At 41.8% G+C, this 17,053-nt stretch overlaps 1 protein-coding gene across 1 annotated transcript in view; it reads right to left on the bottom strand.

The window, feature by feature from the left end:
• Positions 1–2,777: 2,777 nt before the first annotated feature.
• The window catches only part of card9 (caspase recruitment domain family, member 9), a 32,213-nt gene continuing 17,937 nt past the window's right edge, over positions 2,778–17,053 (bottom strand). The window contains exons 6-15 of the mRNA XM_083783821.1: positions 11,492–11,659; positions 10,111–10,281; positions 9,128–9,253; positions 7,872–7,946; positions 6,823–6,936; positions 5,516–5,576; positions 3,931–4,061; positions 3,415–3,479; positions 3,198–3,300; positions 2,778–2,887 (exon numbers count right to left, since the gene is read on the bottom strand). Coding sequence (XP_083639947.1) covers positions 3,201–3,300; positions 3,415–3,479; positions 3,931–4,061; positions 5,516–5,576; positions 6,823–6,936; positions 7,872–7,946; positions 9,128–9,253; positions 10,111–10,281; positions 11,492–11,659 — 1,011 coding nt within the window. The 3' untranslated portion in view covers positions 2,778–2,887; positions 3,198–3,200. The remainder of the gene's footprint in view (positions 2,888–3,197; positions 3,301–3,414; positions 3,480–3,930; positions 4,062–5,515; positions 5,577–6,822; positions 6,937–7,871; positions 7,947–9,127; positions 9,254–10,110; positions 10,282–11,491; positions 11,660–17,053) is intronic.

Raw genomic sequence — 17,053 nt, 5'->3', positions numbered from 1 at the left:
AATACTTATATACACAAAGCACACTTATCTATTTACATGTGCAAGTAACCGTGTGAGAAATTCAAGTTATTTAGAGGTTAATGTCGTTTTTTCTTTCCTTTTTTTTCTTTGCAATGTCCCATTGACAGCCCATTCATCCAAACAGAAAAGTCCTGTCTGATTGTATTATACAACGTCTAGCCTCGATAGCCAGGCTTTCATTTCGTCTGCGCGAAAGATGAAAGCCTGGAAAAAGCCGTGGGCTGAACCAGTCTAAAAGTGGGAGTCAACCCTTCCGCGTAGGCGTCGCTCTAAATGATGTGACGTAGCGCTGCACTAGGGGGGAGAGGAGGGGCCGGGGGTGACGGACAGATCGATGAGATCCAATCAGGGTGCACGCTTTTCTGAGACGCGACCCTCCCATCTAGGCCAGAAATGTCTCTGCTTAGGTCAGGCTATACAACGTCAAACTCACCAACATTGCAGCTGTACGGAAAGCTTGAATTATCCTCTTTCAATCTGTAAAGTTTTTGTTTCATAAAAATCCACCGTAGACATGTTATGAGACCTGTGCAGGTTTTTTTTCTTTTTGAGTGGTGCAACCACTCCTACAACCAGCAATGTCCGTGTCTACCTGTGTCTACCTACCCACCTATGTGGCCATGGGCACGAGTATACTGTATGACTTATTAGTACCAGTAGGGGGCGCCAGAAACAGAGAGAGAAAGAGGTGTGTGTGTGTGTGTGGGGGGGGGGGGGGGGGGATTGATTAAATAATCACACCCGTGTGAAGTGAGGGGCGCTCTTATCATCGTACATCATCCAATAAAAAATGAATATACTTCCTCATGAATTCATTTGTCAACATGCCCTAATTCTTTCACGTCACTGGGCATTACACAATGGCCCACACTATACCATTGCTGGGTCATGTTATGCCCACGCAAGTAATATTAACGATAAATATATACATACTACAGTAATATTAACCATAAATATATACATACTACAGTCATATTAACCATAAATATATACATACTACAGTAATATTAACCATAAATATATACATACTACAGTAATATTAACCATAAATATATACATACTACAGTAATATTAACCATAAATATATACATACTACAGTTATATTAACCATAAATATATACATACTACAGTTATATTAACCATAAATATATACATACTACAGTAATATTAACCATAAATATATACATACTACAGTAATATTAACCATAAATATATACATACTACAGTAATATTAACCATAAATATATACATACTACAGTTATATTAACCATAAATATATACATACTACAGTAATATTAACCATAAATATATACATACTACAGTTATATTAACCATAAATATATACATACTACAGTAATATTAACCATAAATATATACATACTACAGTTATATTAACCATAAATATATACATACTACAGTAATATTAACCATAAATATATACATACTACAGTAATATTAACCATAAATATATACATACTACAGTAATATTAACCATAAATATATACATACTACAGTTATATTAACCATAAATATATACATACTACAGTTATATTAACCATAAATATATACATACTACAGTAATATTAACCATAAATATATACATACTACAGTAATATTAACCATAAATATATACATACTACAGTAATATTAACCATAAATATATACATACTACAGTAATATTAACCATAAATATATACATACTACAGTAATATTAACCATAAATATATACATACTACAGTAATATTAACCATAAATATATACATACTACAATAATATTAACCATAAATATATACATACTACAGTAATATTAACCATAAATATATACATACTACAGTAATATTAACCATAAATATATACATACTACAGTAATATTAACCATAAATATATACATACTACAGTAATATTAACCATAAATATATACATACTACATAGCCAATTGCCAATTTGCTCAGACACAAATTCTCCTTTCATTGTCAATTACATTTAATGTTTGGGGTGGCACAAAAAGCCCATTTGCTCAGACACATGTAAATTCTCCTTTCATTGTCATTGGCAGTTACGAGCTATGACAAAAAGCTGTATATAGGAGGGGCTAGCGCCCCACAAAAATATATAATAACTAGAAAAAGTGCCCTTCCGGGCACAGGTCTCCACCAGGTTATCCACAGATCCGTGCAGTTAGAGGTAAAAACACTTTTGGGCCAGTTATAGCGCCACCTTGAGGCTGAGTTGAAATTGTTCATGTGGCATTTCTTCCTCGGCCTAGTGGGAATGTGGGTGCACAATTTCACGGAAATCACGCGATGTGTTCATGATTTGCAGCATTTTGTTTGAAACTGAGCACTCCTGTGAACTTTGGAAGCCAATCTTAACCAATCAGGATGGAGTCTGATAAATCTGAAAGACCCGTTTCGTTGAATGGCTCTAGAGAGACTGTGTACCAATTTGCGTGATGTTTGGACAAAATCTGTAGGTGTACTGTGCAAAAACTTGTTTTGCACAAAGCGGCCTCCTGGTGGCGCTATAACAGGCCGTTCTGGAAAGTTTGGGGCAGAGGTTCATGGTTGGCATCCAGGGAGTGTGTGTGCAAAATATGGCATCGACCGGGTTAACGGTGGCCGAGATTAGCTGTTCACGGACACACGGACGGACGGACACACGGACGGACGGACACACGGACGGACACGCGGACGGACGGAGTGCAAAACATACTCTCCCCACATGCCTTCGGCCTGGTGGAGACAATAACAAAAGAAAGCCTTTATTTACTGCAGAGATTATTTCCTTATTTGTCCAACACCCAGTGCAAAATATCCTTTGAAAATGTGCTGTAGGAATCAGTGGTTGAGATGACATCTGGATTGACCTACAAAAAGACAACAGTAAAGTAGATCAGCAGTATTATTTCACCAATAAGTAGAATGTCTATCAGTCACATTGATTTTACAATCCCTATGTGATCCAAAATGGATTTATTTGAAAGTTGTTAAAAACAAACCGACCGTCTGTCAGATATTGAGTGAACCAAAATGAGCACTCAATGTTGGAGAGACAATGGCGTGGCGAGTTAGGGGCGTCTCAGCCAGCTCATGTGGGTGATTCATACCAAGAAGAAACAAGTGAATAACGATTGTATTATGTTTGCGTGTGTGCGTGCGTTGCTAATCCTACCCTACCAATCATATTCCATCAGAGTCTGTGATGTCACTTCCACTACTGTCGTCAAGATTGCACGGTCGTTGCTCCTTGCCAATGACCTTTGACCTGAGGGCTCGCTTCCTGTGGTCAAGGGGGATTACGTAAATCACATGTACTTTGTTGTGAGCATGTCATATTTCATTTCTTTGAGGTATTTGAGGTTCTCTATTGTTGACATGACGTGCTCACACCCACCTGCGGTAGAAGAATTCGCGATGACATCTGCTCCGTGGTCTCCAGCAGTCAGACAGTTCATCTTCCTAGAGAGACAGACAGGCAGATGGAAAAGACAACACAGGGAACCAGAGTTTCAGCCCACTCAACATCAGCCACATCAAACATGGATAGGAGAAGACAGACTACTCCCCAATTTGGGTTAGATAGTGATTGTTCAATGTCATTTCAATGGAAGTGGTAGTGGTAGCAGGGAAGTAGAAAAAGGCTTGAAATAACGCAGCGAAATTTACACAACTTATAGACACATTTAGAGTTCAAATGAGCTCACAGCTCACGTGTCAAGGCCCAGAGACATGAAACTAATGATGATGAGGATGATAGGCGTGCAGTGTCAAGATGGACTGCCTTAAGCAAGTGTGTGTGTGTGTGCGTGTGTGCGTGTGCGTGTGCGTGTGCGTGTGTGTGTGTGTGTGTGTGTGTGTGTGTTTGGTTGGGTTGAAGTCGAGTGTTCTCTTCTAGAAAAGAGAATATTACCCATGCTGCGTCAGTGCTAGGTTGCTGTCCTGACTCTGTGGCGCCATCAAGAGGTGACTGGTGGCATTGCAACGCTGCAGTCTCTTCATTCTCTCCTGAGGTCCCGCTGGGAATGTCGTCACTACTGCCTACTGTCAAGAAATCATGTTATTATTAACCCATTCTGACCTGAGATCAGATTCATACGAGGTTTCCGCCGGACACACACTGGTCTGATGAACCCATTCTGACCTGAGATCAGATTCTAGAAATGTCAGTCGCTCTTCGATTTTTCAAAAATAGCAGACCTACAAGCTCGTATCGCGCCACTCGGTGGCGCGATATGAGCTTGTAGATCTGCTATTTTTAAATAGCTAAAGCATAACATGATGCTAACACCAAAATGGGTGCCCGGTCAGAATGGGTTAAGAAATATGGCCTGACCAAAACCCTTTGTTTGACGGTCATTGTCTCATGACTCACAGCCATGGACCATGTGTTCCCAAATTAGTAGAAAGAAATGACGTTTCTACAACAAACTACTGGTAGTTACTGGTACTACTTACTGACTGAAGTGAAATAGATTTTGGCCCTGCTTTTAGTTATCAAATTTAATTCGGACTGACACTTCGTTATGATTCAAGATGTGTACCAATTCCTGTGAGTAGTGGACAAAATATGTAGGAGTAGTAGCACAAAGTGAGTTTTTTTTCTTAATATATTTTTTATCCCACGATTTTGTAACCCATTTTTCACCCCTGTGTCAATCATCTAATGTAATCCTGGGCTCTACACACCCTCCGCCAACCTGGGGAGAGCAACGGACTTAACTCATGCTTCCTTCATGCTTGAGTGTCCAAGTTGCTCCTTTACACCTGACAGGGGGGAGTTTCCCTGGTTGGACGTAGCGCGTGGAAGGAACACGTTATTCCAACCAGTTCCTTTCCCCTCCATCAGGCGCCCCGGCTGGCCAGGGGGAGGCAGTTTAGAGACCAGGATTACTGCATGTTTTTGTGAGGGTACCTACCCTAGGGGACACGGGGAGAACATGCAAACTCCACACAGAAAGGCCCTTTCGCCAACCCCGCCTTCGGGTATGGGCACTGATGACACGGAGGAGGAAACACGCCGCCAGCACCCACAGCGCCCCGAGCGGGAATCGAACCCAGGACCTTCTAGCTGTGAGGCGACAGCACTACCAACTGTGCCACCGTGCCCCCACAAAGTGAGTTTTTAAGAAAACGCAAAATAGTCACAAATGGGCGTGACGTGACCTATTATGGGGAACTGTGTCATGATCCAAGCAATCTAGAGAACAAAACAAATCATTGTACGACCTACGATTCAAGAGTTATAGGCATGGGGGAGAGGTTCGTCCTTGGCCTACTGGGAGTATGCCTGCAAAGTTTCACGCCAATCGGTCCAGATTGACTGTACACAGACACGCAATCAAACAAAGAAAATGCACATAGACAGGGGCAAAAACGTAATCTCCCACCCTTGGCCGTTCTGGCCTGGCGGAGATAATGACTACCTAGAGAGAGTTACCATAACAACACAATAATTACAAATTCCAGAACAAAGTGATCTTTTTATGTGTGCTCACCTTTAGCCCCGCCCTCTGTGCGCTCAACCTCCTCACTGCTAGCACTCTGGCTCCGCCCACTCTGAGAAAACAACAACACTAATGTCGCTTTTCCTTTGATGGATCAAGAAAACACGACAAAAAGCCACGTCAGGTCATTAGCCTCGTAGACCACAGGCTTTTGTTTTCAAAGGAGAAAAAAACGCCTGGGCGAGACGTGCATGAGTGAACCTTGTATTTTCACTAACCAATAAGAGTGCAGTGGGGCGTCACTCTAAATGTGGCCACGTCAGTGTTCCCCGGGAGCGGAGGGGGGCGGGGAGTGGGGGGGTGGGGAGGCGGGCACATAGGTTGGTGAACCAATAGGAAGTCCCCGGTGGCGAGATGGTCACGCCCACAAGTATGAGTATGGAGTATGCTCACAAAAGTATCTTTCATGTTAACTTCATGATGGCACACACAACAAACAAACAAAATAAATAAATTACAGTTGTCATATTCCATTCTCCCCCCATTCTGTTTATTATGGGTTTATTATTACGTCGAGGAATGCTGCCCCTCCTTTAGCAGAATCTATACAAACTGTATAATCATGTCAGGTACAGTAGGAGGCTGTTGAGGACTGCACCTACACCGTGCCTCTGGTAAACCTCGCTTGGACAACTGGCCTCTTACGAGCGACTGTTGTACAGGCTGTGTTTTGTTTTGTTTTGTTTTGTTTTCTGTTATGCGTTTCGTTTCATTGTAGTCAACATGACATTTTCACCATGGACATACAGATTGAGCGGATAATAATGCCGCAAATAAAACGTTTGTGAACCTCTAGTACTAGTGGTCTCCTAATGTTAGTTATTAGTGAGGACCTATTATATGAAGATAGGTTGAAAAGTGGTGAAGTGGTCCTTTAACCCATTCTGACCGGGCACCCATTTTGGTGTTGGCATCATGTTATGCTTTAGCTATTTAAAAATAGCAGACCTACAAGCTCATAGCGCGCCACCGAGTGGCGCGCTACGAGCTTGTAGGTCTGCTATTTTTGAAAAATCAAAGAACGACTGACATTTTTTAGAATCTGATCTCAGGTCAGAATGGGTCAATCAGACCAATGTGTGTCCAGTGGAAACCTCGTATGAATCTGATCTCAGGTCAGAAATTTGGGTTAAAATGGCATTTCTATCTCTGGGACCTCCAATTTATATTGTAAAGCAAAGATTAATGTACACACCCATGAGGGTCCATTTGGTTCCTAACTAACTAATCAATTAGCTGGGGGACCCCCTGGAACTCTCTCAAGGACCCCTAGGGGTCCCCAGACCCCACTTTGGTACCTGATGAGTGGAGCAGGTCAGCCTGCGGAGGCGTGTCTGTAACTGGAGCACCTCCCCCTTGGAGCGCAGCAGCTGGAGCTGCTGCCAGTCGGTCCTCTCCGTCAGCTCTCTGACCTGCAGTGGTGGGGGAAAAGTAAATGGTAAATGGTAAATGGTGCATTTATATAGCGCCTTTATCCAAGGCGCTTTACAGAGATTGTGCATTACATTCACCCATTCACACGCACATTCATACACCGATGGCAGCGGAAACCATGCAAGGCACCAACCAGCACATCGGGAGCAATTAGGGGTTCAGTGTCTTGCTCAAGGACACTTCGACAGTAACTCTGGGGGAGCCCGGGTTCGAACTGGCAACCTTACGGTTACCATCCAGGCACTCTACCCCTGAGCCACCGCCGCCGCCGTAAAAGTATCGATACTGCAATGTAGAAATACTTTTACAAGTAAAAGTCTGGAATTCAACATTCCCTTCAGTGAAAGTGCAAATTAAGTATTGGCTTAACAGTACCAAAAGTACAAAGTACCAATTGTGCAGAATGTCCCATTTAAAGTTTTATCATATAAATAACGATAATGGGTCGCACACACCAAGACTGCATTTCAGTAATTTATTCTTGCATTTTGGACAGGAGACAAACATTTTGGCGATACCGTTATTTATATGATATGATTTGAACGAGTAACACGCCTTATGTCAGAGAGCGGTGGTCACTTGAAGAGTTATCCATTTGAAGTTTTCAAATGTATAATAATCTTTTGAAAATAGTGGATCTACGTCTCACGTGAGCTTGTAAATTGGCTATTCTCAAATGGCCAAAATGTATCAGGCTGAAGTGGTTAATGTATGTTTTATAATAATCAAAATCTACAAAGTAACTAAAGTTTTCAAATAATTGCACTGGAGCAAACGTACAATATTTGCCTCTGAGATGTAGTGGTAAGTAGAAGTAAAAGTACTGGAAAATCGGAAATACTTAAGTAGGCCTACAAATACCTCAAAATTGTACTTGAGTAAATGTACTTAGTTACTTCCCACCACTGCTGACCTGTTCTCTGTACTGGTCCTTCTCCTGCAGGTAGAGGGTGGTCTCGGCATGGAGGTCAGCGCGGGACGACATGGCCTATCAGACAAACATACACATTAGAACCCATTCTGACCTGAGATCAGATTCATACGAGGTTTCCACTGGACACACACTGGTCTGATCAACCCATTCTGACCTGAGATCAGATTTTAAAAAAATTCAGTCGTTCTTCGATTTTTCAAAAATAGCAGACCTACAAGCTCGTATCGCGCCACTCGGTGGCGCGATATGAGCTTGTAGATCTGCTATTTTTCAATAGATAAAGCATAACATGATGCCAACACCAAAATGGGTGCCCGGTCAGAATGGGTTAGTAACTATTTACTATCATATCGTCTTCACTGTCCAGCAGAAACCTCTCCTCTCCATGTTTTAACTTTGTGTTTTTTCATAAATTATCACCCTACTTTATGAATGGTAAACGGTGCATTTATATAGCGCTTTTATCCAAATCACTTTACATAAGACTGTGCATTAAATTCACCCATTCACACACACACCTTCATACACTGATGGCGGAGGAGCCATATATAAGACACCAACCTGCTCATCGGGAGCAATTAGGGGTTCAGCATCTTGCTCAAGGACACCTCGACACTAACTCTGGGGGAGCACAGGATCGAATTGGCAGCTCTACCGGACACTGAGCCACTGCAACATCAATAACGCAAAGCATGGCGAGACAGGGCGACAAAGGGGGTCCCCAGCCAAAAACGTTGAGAGTATGTTAACCCATTCTGAACGGGCACCCATTTTGGTGTCGGCATCATGTTATGCTTTAGCTATTTAAAAATAGCAGATCTACAAGCTCATATCGCGCCACCGAGTGGCGCGATATGAGCTTGTAGGTCTGCTATTTTTGAAAAAATCGAAGAACGACTGACATTTTTAGAATCTGATCTCAGGTCAGAATGGGTTCATCAGGACCAGTGTGTGTCCGGCGGAAACCTCGTATGAATCTGATCTCAGGTCAGAATGGGTTAAATAAACTATGTCTAGGACATCTGGAGCTGGTGGTCTCCCTATACTTCCACAGATAAATGTTGACACCACCCCATGCTGATTGACAATGTCGACAAAGTTATTTGAAGCAGACAGCGCTGGACGGCAGATGACACACACTGAGTTGGAATTACATTACATCGGAAGAGACATCATAAAATGTAGGCCTATAGATTGTAGCTTTAATATACTGTATATCACAGCCTACATCAGACCTTGTCTCTCTCTCTGGACACCTCTTCCAGCTGACGGAGGGTTTGTTCATTTCGTTGGCGGTACATCTTGGCGTCTCCCTTCAGCTGGGAGTAGCGCAGCACCAACTCCTCCATCTTCTCCTGGGTCTGACAAACAAACACACCCTGTCTCAGCTCTGCAGCGCCACACCAGGAATTCATAAACCAACACACGCAGATAGGCCTACATCTTAGTTATTACAATGTCATTAAAAAAAACAAAATCCAACGGTTTATGCGACTATCGTCTTGTCTTAAAAATATCTTTTCAGTAGTTTTTTTTATAGGAATGCCTGGACGCAATGTATTAATACTGCCAGAGGGTGGACAGTAATACACCTAAAAGCTGTTTACCAACCACATCAATGTGTCCATGGACAAAATGTGTGTCCGGCAAAGACTAGGCTGATTCTTCGGTTTTACACGCCATTCATTATACTGTTCTTATTTTCATAATATCCAAATTACTGAATGTCAAGACTCCATGGTTGTCAGAATAATATATACGACACCGATTTACGACAATACCATGGCACATTAGGAGACCACTAGTACTATAGAGGTTCACAAATGTTTTATTTGCTGCATTATTATCCGCTCAATATGTATGTCCATGGTGAAAATGTCCACCACAATGACCCCTGGCCAAGCACCCTGTTCACCCTGTTTCTCTCCTCCTCTGCTTGGTGAAGCTTAGGGTTAGGGTTAACCCTAACCCTAAATGTCCACCACAATGAGCCCTGGCCAAGCACCCTGTTCACCCTGTTTCTCTCCTCCTCTGCTTGGTGAAGCTTAGGGTTAACCCTAACCCTAACCCTAAATGTCCACCACAATGAGCCCTGGCCAAGCACCCTGTTCACCCTGTTTCTCTCCTCCTCTGCTTGGTGAAGCTTAGGGTTAACCCTAACCCTAACCCTAACCCTAAATGTCCACCACAATGACCCCTGGCCAAGCACCCTGTTCACCCTGTTTCTCTCCTCCTCTGCTTGGTGAAGCTGCCTCTTCACTTTGAAGACGAGTAGAGGAGTAGAGAGGAGGTCCAACTTCCTCTCCTCTCTCTTGGGCTCTTCCTTCTTCACCTCCTCCTCTTTTTTCTCCTCCTCCACCTCCTCCTTTGCACCTTTGAGCTTTCTGCTCTGCACGCACACACACACACACACACACACACACACACACACACACACACACACACACACACACACACACACACACACACACACACACACAATGTGAAAACTAATCTACTGTACTAATCTAGTGGTTCCCAGACTTTTTATTTACAATTTTTTTAAAGTTTCTCATAGGACAAAGATATTCGTATACAATTATTCCTCTCTCCCAACCATACAAAGAGATGGCAGTAATACATATTTTAACTCTTCATGTGACCACCGCGCTCTGACTTAAGGTGCGTTACCCGTTCAAATCATATCATATCATAACGGTAATGGGTCACACACACACCAAGATTGCATTTCAGTAATTTATTCTTGTATTTTGGACAAACGTTTCGCCTATCCAGCCTTGACACTGATGAAGGCTGGATAGCCAAAACGTTTGTCTCCTGTCCAAAATGCAAGAATAAATTACTGAAATGCAATGTGTGTGCGACCCATTAGCGTTATTTATAGTAATACATATTTTGAGATAGTCTTAAAAACAATTACTCTCATTAGTAGATCTTCTATTTTCACTACTTCTTTTTTTTATATATTATTTTATCCCACGGTTTTTGTAACCCATTTTTCACCCCTGTGTCAATCATCTAATGTGATCCTGGGCTCTACACACCCTCCACCAACCTAGTCCCCATATATGGGGGACAAGGGGAGAGCAACGGACTTGAACTCATGCTTCCTTCATGCCTGAGTGTCCAAGTTGCTCCTTTCCACCTGACAGGGGGGGAGTTTCCCTGGTTGGACGTAGCGCGTGGAAGGAACACGTTATTCCAACCAGTTCCTTTCCCCTCCATCAGGCGCCCCGGCTGGCCAGGGGGAGGCAGTTTAGTGACCAGGATTACTGCATGTTTTTTGTGAGGGTACCTACCCTAGGGGACACGGGGAGAACATACAAACTCCACACAGAAAGGCCCTTTCGCCAACCCCGCCTTTGGGTATGGGCACTGATGACGCGGAGGAGGAAACACGCCGCCAGTGCCCACAGCGTCCCCAGCGGGAATCGAACCCAGGACCTTCTAGCTGTGAGGCGACAGCACTACCAACTGTGCCACCGTGCCCCTATTTTCACTACTTCTTAAATGTTTTTATTTTCATTGTATTTATTTTTAATGGAAATTATTTTACTGTATTTATGAAATACTGAATGTCTGCCTGCCTGCCTGCTTACCTCCAGTTCTTTGACTCTCTCTGACAGCAGCACGTTGTGCCTCTGGAGGCTCAGCAGCGCCTCCTGGCTGGGTCTCTGCTCCATGGCAGAACGCAGCGTCACTGTTCGATGGCGGGCCAGGCGGTTCGCGCTCTCCGCACTCTGTAGGCTGTGTTTCAGTTTCTCTATCTGCGCACGCGCACGCACGCACACACGCACACACACGCGCACACACACACACACACACACACACACACACACACACACACACACACACACACACACACACACACACACACACACACACACACTTTCTTGGGGGGATGGTTTCTTGGCACACTTTGAGCCAATTAAGGGTTGGGATCCTTTAGGATTTTAACGATTCCGTTTCCTTAACGGTCCAATTCCTAAATGGTTCCCTTTCACGATAAATGCATTTTGACCATAATTGTATTTTTTTGATAAACAAAAATTCAACAAATCAAATTCATCAAATCAAATTAATCATATACATTGTATACACAGTTGTGCATACATTGTATAGTGGTTCTCTATGTTTTTGTGCTGTTGGCATAGTGATACTGGACACAACAAATAGTTCCATGTGACAGATAGGTCAAGTGTGAACGAAAGTTGCACTACTGTATATATGGTAGAAATAGGCCAACGATACAAATGGCGCCAGTTTTGTGGATTATTTATGAGTGGCTCCCAGACCTCCACCAAATTAGTACTTAACCCATTCTGATCGGGCACCCATTTTGGTGTCAGCATCATGTTATGCTTTAGCTATTTAAAAATAGCAGATCTACATTTGGACATTTGGAGACATTTGGACATTTGGAGACATTTGGAGACATTTGGACATTTGGAGACATTTGGACATTTGGACATTTGGAGACATTTGGACATGTCCAAATGTCCAAATGTCTCCAAATGTCTCCAAATGTCCAAATTGGAGACATTTGGAGACATTTGGACATTTGGAGACATTTGGACATTTGGAGACATTTGGACATTTGGACATTTGGACACATTTGGACACATTTGGACATGTCCAAATGTCCAAATGTCCAAATGTCTCCAATTTGGACATTTGGAGACATTTGGACATTTGGAGACATTTGGACAATTGGACATTTGGAGACATTTGGACATTTGGAGACATTTGGAGACATTTGGACATTTGGACATTTGGACATTTGGACATTTGGAGACATTTGGACATTTGGAGACATTTGGAGACATTTGGACATTTGGAGACATTTGGAGACATTTGGACATTTGGAGACATTTGGAGACATTTGGACATTTGGAGACATTTGGACATTTGGAGACATTTGGAGACATTTGGAGACATTTGGACATTTGGACATTTGGAGACATTTGGACATTTGGACATTTGGAGACATTTGGACATTTGGAGACATTTGGACATTTGGACATTTGGACAATTGGAGACATTTGGACATTTGGAGACATTTGGACATTTGGACATTTGGAGACATTTGGACATTTGGAGACATTTGGACATTTGGAGACATTTGGACATTTGGTGACATTTGGAGACATTTGGACATTTGGAGACATTTGGACATTTGGACATTTGGTGACATTTGGAGACATTTGGACATTTGGAGACATTTGGACATTTGGACATTTGGAGACATTTGGACATTTGGACATTTGGAGACATTTGGAGACATTTGGAGACATTTGGACATTTGGAGACATTTGGACATTTGGAGACATTTGGACATTTGGACATTTGGAGACATTTGGACATTTGGACATTTGGACATTTGGACATTTGGACATTTGGAGACATTTGGACATTTGGTGACATTTGGAGACATTTGGACATTTGGACATTTGGTGACATTTGGAGACATTTGGACATTTGGAGACATTTGGACATTTGGAGACATTTGGACATTTGGAGACATTTGGACATTTGGAGACATTTGGACATTTGGACATTTGGAGACATTTGGACATTTGGAGACTTGGAGACATTTGGACATTTGGAGACATTTGGAGACATTTGGAGACATTTGGACATTTGGAGACATTTGGACATTTGGTGACATTTGGAGACATTTGGACATTTGGAGACATTTGGACATTTGGAGACATTTGGACATTTGGAGACATTTGGACATTTGGAGACATTTGGACATTTGGACATTTGGAGACATTTGGAGACATTTGGACATTTGGACATTTGGAGACATTTGGACATTAGGACATTTGGAGACATTTGGACATTTGGAGACATTTGGACATTTGGACTTTGGACATTTGGAGACATTTGGACATTTGGAGACATTTGGAGGAATTTGGACATTTGGACATTTGGAGACATTTGGACATTTGGAGACATTTGGACATTTGGACATTTGGAGACATTTGGACATTTGGAGACATTTGGACATTTGGACATTTGGACATTTGGAGACATTTGGACATTTGGAGACATTTGGACATTTGGACATTTGGAGACATTTGGACATTTGGACATTTGGAGACATTTGGTGACATTTGGAGACATTTGGACATTTGGACATTTGGTGACATTTGGAGACATTTGGACATTTGGTGACATTTGGAGACATTTGGACATTTGGAGACATTTGGACATTTGGACATTTGGAGACATTTGGACATTTGGAGACATTTGGAGACATTTGGAGACATTTGGACATTTGGAGACATTTGGACATTTGGACATTTGGAGACATTTGGACATTTGGAGACATTTGGACATTTGGTGACATTTGGAGACATTTGGAGACATTTGGACATTTGGAGACATTTGGACATTTGGAGACATTTGGACATTTGGTGACATTTGGAGACATTTGGACATTTGGAGACATTTGGACATTTGGTGACATTTGGAGACATTTGGACATTTGGAGACATTTGGACATTTGGAGACATTTGGACATTTGGAGACATTTGGACATTTGGACATTTGGAGACATTTGGACATTTGGAGACATTTGGACATTTGGACTTTGGACATTTGGAGACATTTGGACATTTGAAGACATTTGGACATTTGGAGACATTTGGAGACATTTGGAGACATTTGGTGACATTTGGACATTTGGTGACATTTGGAGACATTTGGACATTTGGACATTTGGAGACATTTGGACATTTGGACATTTGGAGACATTTGGACATTTGGAGACATTTGGACATTTGGAGACATTTGGACATTTGGACATTTGGAGACATTTGGAGACATTTGGACATTTGGACATTTGGAGACATTTGGACATTAGGACATTTGGAGACATTTGGACATTTGGAGACATTTGGACATTTGGACTTTGGACATTTGGAGACATTTGGACATTTGGAGACATTTGGACATTTGGAGACATTTGGAGAAATTTGGACATTTGGACATTTGGAGACATTTGGACATTTGGAGACATTTGGACATTTGGAGACATTTGGACATTTGGAGACATTTGGACATTTGGAGACATTTGGACACATTTGGACATTTGGAGACATTTGGACATTTGGAGATTTGGTGACATTTGGAGACATTTGGAGACATTTGGACATTTGGAGACATTTGGAGACATTTGGACATTTGGAGACATTTGGACATTTGGACATTTGGTGACATTTGGAGACATTTGGTGACATTTGGAGACATTTGGACATTTGGAGACATTTGGACATTTGGAGACATTTGGACATTTGGAGACATTTGGACATTTGGACATTTGGAGACATTTGGAGACATTTGGACATTTGGACATTTGGAGACATTTGGAGACATTTGGAGACATTTGGACATGTCCAAATGTCCAAATGTCCAAATGTCTCCAAATGTCTCCAAATGTCCAAATTGGAGACATTTGGAGACATTTGGAGACATTTGGACATTTGGAGACATTTGGACATGTCCAAATGTCCAAATGTCTCCAAATGTCCAAATTGGAGACATTTGGACATTTGGAGACATTTGGAGACATTTGGACATTTGGAGACATTTGGACACATTTGGAGACATTTGGACATTTGTAGACATTTGGAGACATTTGGACATTTGGTGACATTTGGAGACATTTGGACATTTGGAGACATTTGGACATTTGGAGACATTTGGACATTAGGACATTTGGAGACATTTGGACATTTGGAGACATTTGGACTTTGGACATTTGGAGACATTTGGACATTTGGAGACATTTGGACATTTGGAGACATTTGGACATTTGGAGACATTTGGAGAAATTTGGACATTTGGACATTTGGAGACATTTGGACATTTGGAGACATTTGGACATTTGGACATTTGGAGACATTTGGACATTTGGACATTTGGAGACATTTGGACATTTGGAGACATTTGGACATTTGGACATTTGGAGACATTTGGACATTTGGAGACATTTGGAGACATTTGGACATTTGGACATTTGGAGACATTTGGACATTTGGAGACATTTGGACATTTGGTGACATTTGGAGACATTTGGACATTTGGAGACATTTGGACATTTGGACATTTGGTGACATTTGGAGACATTTGGACATTTGGAGACATTTGGACATTTGGAGACATTTGGACATTTGGAGACATTTGGAGACATTTGGACATTTGGAGACATTTGGACATTTGGAGACATTTGGACATTTGGACATTTGGAGACATTTGGACATTTGGAGACATTTGGACATTTGGACATTTGGAGACATTTGGACATTTGGAGACATTTGGACATTTGGACATTTGGAGACATTTGGACATTTGGAGACATTTGGAGACATTTGGACATTTGGAGACATTTGGACATTTGGAGACATTTGGACATTTGGACATTTGGTGACATTTGGAGACATTTGGACATTTGGACATTTGGAGACATTTGGACATTTGGAGACTTGGAGACATTTGGACATTTGGAGACATTTGGAGACATTTGGAGACATTTGGACATTTGGAGACATTTGGACATTTGGTGACATTTGGAGACATTTGGACATTTGGAGACATTTGGACATTTGGAGACATTTGGACATTTGGAGACATTTGGACATTTGGAGACATTTGGACATTTGGACATTTGGAGACATTTGGAGACATTTGGACATTTGGACATTTGGAGACATTTGGACATTAGGACATTTGGAGACATTTGGACATTTGGAGACATTTGGACATTTGGACTTTGGACATTTGGAGACATTTGGACATTTGGAGACATTTGGAGGAATTTGGACATTTGGACATTTGGAGACATTTGGACATTTGGAGACATTTGGACATTTGGACATTTGGAGACATTTGGACATTTGGAGACATTTGGACATTTGGACATTTGGACATTTGGAGACATTTGGACATTTGGAGACATTTGGACATTTGGACATTTGGAGACATTTGGACATTTGGTGACATTTGGAGACATTTGGACATTTGGACATTTGGTGACATTTGGAGACATTTGGACATTTGGTGACATTTGGAGACATTTGGACATTTGGAGACATTTGGACATTTGGACATTTGGAGACATTTGGACATTTGGAGACATTTGGAGACATTTGGAG

The sequence above is a fragment of the Protomyctophum parallelum genome, assembly GCF_964188405.1.
Source record: "Protomyctophum parallelum genome assembly, chromosome: 15".
Taxonomy (NCBI): Eukaryota; Metazoa; Chordata; class Actinopteri; order Myctophiformes; family Myctophidae; genus Protomyctophum; species Protomyctophum parallelum.
Note: the sequence above shows the minus strand (reverse complement) of the source record. Positions and strands in the feature narration are given on the sequence as shown.